The sequence below is a fragment of the Brassica rapa genome, chromosome A02, assembly GCF_000309985.2.
Source record: "Brassica rapa cultivar Chiifu-401-42 chromosome A02, CAAS_Brap_v3.01, whole genome shotgun sequence".
NCBI classification, from domain to species: Eukaryota; Viridiplantae; Streptophyta; class Magnoliopsida; order Brassicales; family Brassicaceae; genus Brassica; species Brassica rapa.
The window spans coordinates 7,131,722-7,138,049 of NC_024796.2; the positions used below are offsets into that span (position 1 = coordinate 7,131,722).

Here is a 6,328-nt window from a genome sequence, read left to right on the forward strand (position 1 = left end):
GCTCATGTGGTGTGATGTATAATTATAGTATTAATCAAACAATTCATTTAATTAACCAGCCTGGGATTTAAATATGTTGGTGTTAGCTTGTGATCCGTCCAAGTAGTAATCGTTACGTTGAGTTCTCGATCGTTGTGTGGCTGGGAAAGGAATGACTTATATATAAATAAAAGGACCTTCACTTCCTTATTGTTTTTCCCTTTTCAGTGAGTGCTATAAATGTTTTTCTAATTAAAATAGCAAAGTTTTTTTTTTTTTTTTTTTGAAGATTAAAATAGCAAAGTTGACAAATGTGATTGTTTATAAATAGTGGACAAAAATAAGAGAAACCCCCAAAATGCTTTAGAATTTAAGAGAATTGACAAGAATGTTTAAGGATAGCTAAAGTTCCCAAGCGGTGAAAAACTTCAACTCTATAGATTCTACTGTATCTAAAAGCTTACAATCAAATCACGATATCTGATATTCAATTAATTTAATCTTTTTAGCTAATCTCTCCACTAATGAACCAGCCATTTAGTATATATCGTAACAGAGTTTTGGGCTTTCGTATGAATACTTAGATTAAAATATAACAAGCCGAAAAATTCCGAAGGCCCATTACCAATTTCAAGGTGCTTATCTCATTGGTGGGATTTAGTAGTATCGCCCAATTAAATGTTTTAGATGAAAAAAAAGAAAACTGCTAAATTAAACAACGCTGACGTGGCATGATAAAAGACAACGATGACGTGGCAAGTGGTAACCAAAACCCCTAAAGACACCAGCAGACCTTGCCTAATTTAAATCAGTTTGCCCTAACAATTAAAACCCTCAAATATCACTTTCCTCACAAAACAAAACAGCAGCAGCAGCAATGGGGAGCTCATCAAACGGCGGCGCAATGTCCGGACGTGCTCCCGGAACCTTCGGTGGCGTTAAATCGTCGCCTCCTCCAGTAGACAAAGAAGTAGACTACGCTAACTACTTCTGCACATACTCTTTCCTCTACCACCAGAAAGACATGCTCTCGGACCGTGTCCGTATGGACGCTTACTACAACTCCATCTTCGAGAACAAACACCACTTCGCTGGCAAGGTAACACTTCTCTTGATGTCATTGGTCCTCTCTGTATATGTATTTGTAATAAAACTTGCCTAATTGTTTGTGTTTTGTTTTTGAAAGACGGTGTTGGATGTTGGAACGGGAAGTGGGATTCTAGCGATTTGGTCAGCTCAAGCTGGTGCGAGGAAAGTTTATGCGGTGGAAGCTACCTCCATGGCTGATCACGCTCGTGCTCTTGTCAAAGCCAATGGTCTTGAGGATATTGTTGAAGTGATTCAAGGCTCTGTCGAAGATATATCTTTGCCAGAGAAAGGTATTATGATTTTGAGATGTACTTAGCAGTTTTGTTGTGACCTGTTACGATATTACATTAGTAAAGCAAATATATATATGTATTTCAATTTTTAATGTGCAGTTGATGTGATTATCTCCGAGTGGATGGGATACTTTCTTCTGCGTGAGTCCATGTTTGATTCTGTTATATCTGCTCGTGACCGTTGGTTAAAGCCGACCGGTGTCATGTAAGTTGTTTCTGTTATTGTATCAAATGGTTTGATTTAGATCTCATGAATAAGTTGATAACATTAATTAACAATGTGGTCAAAAGATTTGGTTTGATGTTTGTGTATGTGACTTTGAATCCAATAGGTACCCAAGTCATGCTCGCATGTGGCTTGCACCCATCAAATCCACTTTGTCAGAACGGAAGAAGAATGATTTGGATGGTGCAATGGCTGATTGGGATAACTTCTCAGATGAGATCAAAAGCTACTACGGCGTTGATATGAGCGTTTTGACTAAACCTTTTGCTCTAGAGCAAGAAAAGCATTACATACAGGTACGTGACATTAAAGGTCCCTAGGTGACTAATGAACAATTTGCTCTGTTATTTAAATGGAAAACTCATAAAAAGTTTGTCTTTTTTGGGGGCAGACTGCTGTGTGGAATGACTTGAATCCACTTCAAGTGATAGGCACACCTACACTTGTCAAAGAGATGGATTGTTTGACAGCCACTGTCAGTGAGATAGAGGAAGTCAGATCTAATGTAACCTCAGTCATCAATGGGCACACGACTCTATGTGGTTTTGGTGGTTGGTTTGATGTTCAGTTCCGGGTTAGTTCATATACAGATTCTCTGTGTTGCATTATGTTTGTGTGTAATGTTAAATAGACTTTATACTTTGTTTTTTTTTCTTCTGTAAATAGGGTAGAAAAGAAGATCCTGCGCAGCAAGATATCGAGTTAACCACAGCTCCAAGTGAACGACACTGCACACACTGGGGACAACAGGTACGTTCTCCCTCAGTTCCTGCCGTATTCTATGATTAAGGCTTCAAACTGAAAGACATGTTATGATCTGAATGTGGCAGGTTTTCATTATGTCCAATCCTATAAATGTTGAGGAAGGTGATAATCTGAATCTCGGTTTGGTGATGAGCCGGTCCAAGGAAAACCACAGACTAATGGAGGTCGAGCTTAGTTGCGAGATAAAAGAGGCTTCTGGCAACCCTAAGGAGGCATTCAAGAAAATGTATTTCATAGAATGATTATACAGATGCATGGAGCTTGGTGGTTCTTGCGTCCAATGAATGAATCCAAATGTAATGTTTTACTATTTGTTTCCAACTTTTCCTTTATGTAACGAGCAATTTACATTGGTAACTAGAAACTAGTCTTTACAGTATTGTTTTTTTAAAAACAAATTTTTATTAGTATTTAGTGAAAATTGCTAGATTGTTACCTTTGATTTGATTCAGTCAACATTTTGATGTTTGCTGTGTTTTAATTTACTGAGTGATGTGGATTACATATATTCTATTTTTCAGAAAAAAGCATTCTATACAAAATTCTTTATAAGACCAATTCATTAGTTACTTAATATGATTTATTTGATTATTTACATACATTTATTACATATATGTCTATTTTTTTTTTTAAAGTAGACATAATATTTTCGAAAACAGTAATAATGCATTTGTTAATAAAATATAATTTTACTTTTATCTTTATCTATCTTATTAAAACATAATTATAGTATAGAACTTACATTCAATTCATGTGTTATTTACAAACTATATCATTAGAAATCTTTGAATATTTAATAATTCATATAACTATTAATAATAAATCAATTTTATACTCCCTTTATTTTAAAAATGTATATTTTAACAATTCATAATTTTTTGTAACTAATTATTCACCATAGATTTTGACCAATAAAATTTCAAAACACAGTATATTTTTTGAAATTCAAAATTTATCATTAATTATTAATGCATTAAAAATGTAAAAATGTATCTTTTTAAAATATTTATTTCTAATACATGGTTCTTTTCGGAATAGAGAAAGTATTAAATTGGTATATTAATTTATTTAATTTTAAAAATGCTTTCATTTAAATAAAGAAGAAAACATTATGTGTGGAAATGATGTCCAATATTCTGACGGAAAAAGAAAAGGAAAGAACAGTTCTTTTCAAAAAGGAAAGTGCTTATTGGAGTTTAAAAGAGTTTGGAGTGCTTAAAGGAAGACGAAAGCTGTAAGCAAAAGAAAAGATTTCATCTTCTTCTCCAATCACAGACTTTAGCTGTTAAATCCTTCAACTTCTCGACTCCTTGAGCTTCCTTTTCACTATCGTTCGTTTTGTGGTTTCTCGCAGAACTATTACAAGCAGATAAAGAGACGAGAGATCAAGTTTAAAGGTCGTTTTCTACTTCTATGTTTCTGCATTATATTTCCATCGCTTGTGAATGGTTTGTTTCGCTGTAGTTTTTATAATCAGCAGAGACTATAATTTAAATTAGCAGAATTGTCTTTTTCTCATTGTGGCTTATTTTCCTGATCCTTTATGTGTAAAAAAAGAATTACGCTGTGAGATTGGACTTAAACTTGTAGTTTGACATGTTTCAGATCATGGCATCGTACGGTGCCTTGGCGGTGACAATGGTGGTGGTCGTGGTTACAGTGCATTGGTTTGGTTGCAACTTCGCAGAAGGATATCCGGAAGAAGACCTGGTGGCGAGGCTTCCTGGTCAACCAAAAGTCTTATTTAGACAGTATGCAGGTTATGTGGATGTTGACTTTGAAACAGGCCGCAGTCTCTTCTACTACTTTGTGGAAGCAGACACACACCCGGAGACCAAACCCTTAACCCTTTGGCTTAATGGAGTTTTGTATGTTTCTTTTAGCTTTGGATGTGTCATTTGCGTAGCTTTTCGCTATCTACTGAACTCATTTGTATAATGGTTAAGATATTAATTAAACTTTATCTTGCAGGTCCTGGTTGTTCATCAGTTGGTGGAGGAGCTTTCACTGAGTTGGGTCCATTTTACCCAACAGGAGATGGTCGTGGCCTCCGTATTAACTCCATGTCTTGGAACAAAGGTTGTTTTTCCTTTTTCTTCTCTTATAATATTTATGTAAATAGAAGAGAGAACTACTTGATTCTGATGCTATGTGTAGCCTCGAACCTCCTCTTTGTGGAGTCTCCGGCAGGAGTTGGTTGGTCCTACTCCAACACAAGCTCTGATTACAACACCGGGGACGAAACTACCGGTGAAATTCAAGATCCCATTTTCAGCTTATATTATAATTTTTTGAAGACTCTGTTGTGTATTGATTGACATGTTTTGTTAAGATGGTTCAGTAAGTTCCCAGAGCTGAAAGCTCGCCACTTCTTTCTCACTGGGGAAAGCTATGCAGGTAGGTGTGTTTGATCATGTTGTTGCTGCTGATTTTTGATGTCATCATTCAGAAATGACTTTATTAGTGTCTTCTGTTGACAACACTCTCTTGCAGGACATTACATACCTCAACTGGCTGATGCTATACACAGCTATAATAGACAGTCAAGTGGGTTCAAGATCAATGTTAAAGGAATTGCTGTAAGCAAAAATAATCTTCTTCTTGGTTTTCGATCCAACTCTTTTATGATTCCTTTTTCTTGTTTTTTTTTTAACATTTTATCAGATTGGGAATCCGCTCCTAAAGCTCGACACAGACACTTCAGCTGCTTACGAATTCTTATGGTCACATGGGCTTATTTCTGATGAACATAAACACGCAATCATCAGGCAATGTGACTTTACCAGTCTCCCAAACATAAGCAAGGCGTGCATCGAGGCTCTCACTGAAGTCAGCTTCGTTACTAAGTATGTCAACGTCTATGACGTTCTCCTCGACCTCTGCTTCCCATCTATTATTGAGCAGGAGTTGAGGCTCAAGAAAATGGTTTAAGTCCCTTTTTTCCTCCTTACCAACAGAATATTTTTTTTGATCTGTTTGTTAACATTAGAAAATGGTTTCAGGCTACACAGATAAGCATGGGAGTGGATGTTTGTATGATGCACGAAAGACAGTTTTATTTTAATCTCCCAGAGGTGCAACACGCTCTTCACGCGAACCGGACTCATCTACCTTACCAATGGTCTATGTGCAGCACGTAAACCATTTTTATCATCTTTCGTTATATTTTGAATGATCACAATAGTAAGTGAACTTTCTTATAACGATTGATATTGCCTTTTCACTTTGACTATGTCATAGACTGGTAAATTACAGTGGCATCGACGGGAATATTAACATGCTTCCGATTCTTAAGAGAATTATACAGAACAAAACTTCTGTTTGGATCTTCAGGTAAGAATTCTATTAAAGATCCCTTTTATGACTTCTTGTAATGTATTTTTCAGCTAAACACCCAGGCTTGTCGACATTGCAGCGGAGATCAAGATTCTGTAGTTCCACTTCTTGGTTCTAGAACTCTCGTACGAGAACTTGCTCATGATCTCAACTTCAGTACCACACTTCCCTATGGACCTTGGTTCCACAAAGACCAGGTAATTTCTCTTCTCCATTGTAACTATGGTAAAATCAGCAGAAGCCAGGTTTTCCTCTTGCCCCTGCAACTTTCTCAAGCTGATTGTAAACTTGTGGTTGTTTGGATTGTGATATGACTAAGGTTGGTGGCTGGGTCACCGAGTATGGAAAGCTGTTGACGTTTGCAACGGTGAGAGGAGCGGCTCATATGGTGCCCTATGCGCAGCCCTCACGAGCTCTGCATTTATTCAGTAGCTTTGTGCGTGGCCGGAGATTGCCCAATAACACACATGAAAGAGGAGAGATCTCTTTATTAGATATATTCAGTTAGGATTAGTATTAACTATTAAATGGTGAGCTTGTTAACCACCTATATAATTACAAGTATTGTAATGACAGCTTATATTCATCGGCAGAACCTTGCCTAAAGATTTGATATGATGTTGTCATCTTGGATTGTTAA

General features: G+C 36.6%; 1 protein-coding gene and 1 pseudogene across 1 annotated transcript; both read left to right on the forward strand.

Moving 5' to 3' along the window:
• The first annotated feature begins 780 nt into the window (after positions 1-780).
• On the forward strand, positions 781-2,821 carry LOC103851966 (protein arginine N-methyltransferase PRMT10). Its single transcript, XM_009128845.2, has 7 exons — positions 781-1,078; positions 1,166-1,358; positions 1,461-1,566; positions 1,694-1,883; positions 1,979-2,161; positions 2,254-2,337; positions 2,418-2,821. The coding sequence occupies exons 1-7, from the start codon at positions 857-859 to the stop codon at positions 2,592-2,594; spliced, it is 1,155 nt and encodes a 384-aa protein (XP_009127093.1). The 5' UTR covers positions 781-856; the 3' UTR covers positions 2,595-2,821.
• Positions 2,822-3,553: 732 nt separating this feature from the next.
• On the forward strand, positions 3,554-6,328 carry LOC103851968 (annotated as a pseudogene).

Excerpts from the sequence above, each read along its gene's own strand:
- LOC103851966 (XM_009128845.2), top strand. The coding sequence starts at position 857 with ATGGGGAGCTCATCAAACGGCGGCGCAATGTCCGGACGTGCTCCCGGA. Across the intron at positions 1,079-1,165 it reads AACACCACTTCGCTGGCAAG|ACGGTGTTGGATGTTGGAAC; the intron begins GTAACACTTCTC and ends TGTTTTTGAAAG. Across the intron at positions 1,567-1,693 it reads TTAAAGCCGACCGGTGTCAT|GTACCCAAGTCATGCTCGCA; the intron begins GTAAGTTGTTTC and ends TGAATCCAATAG.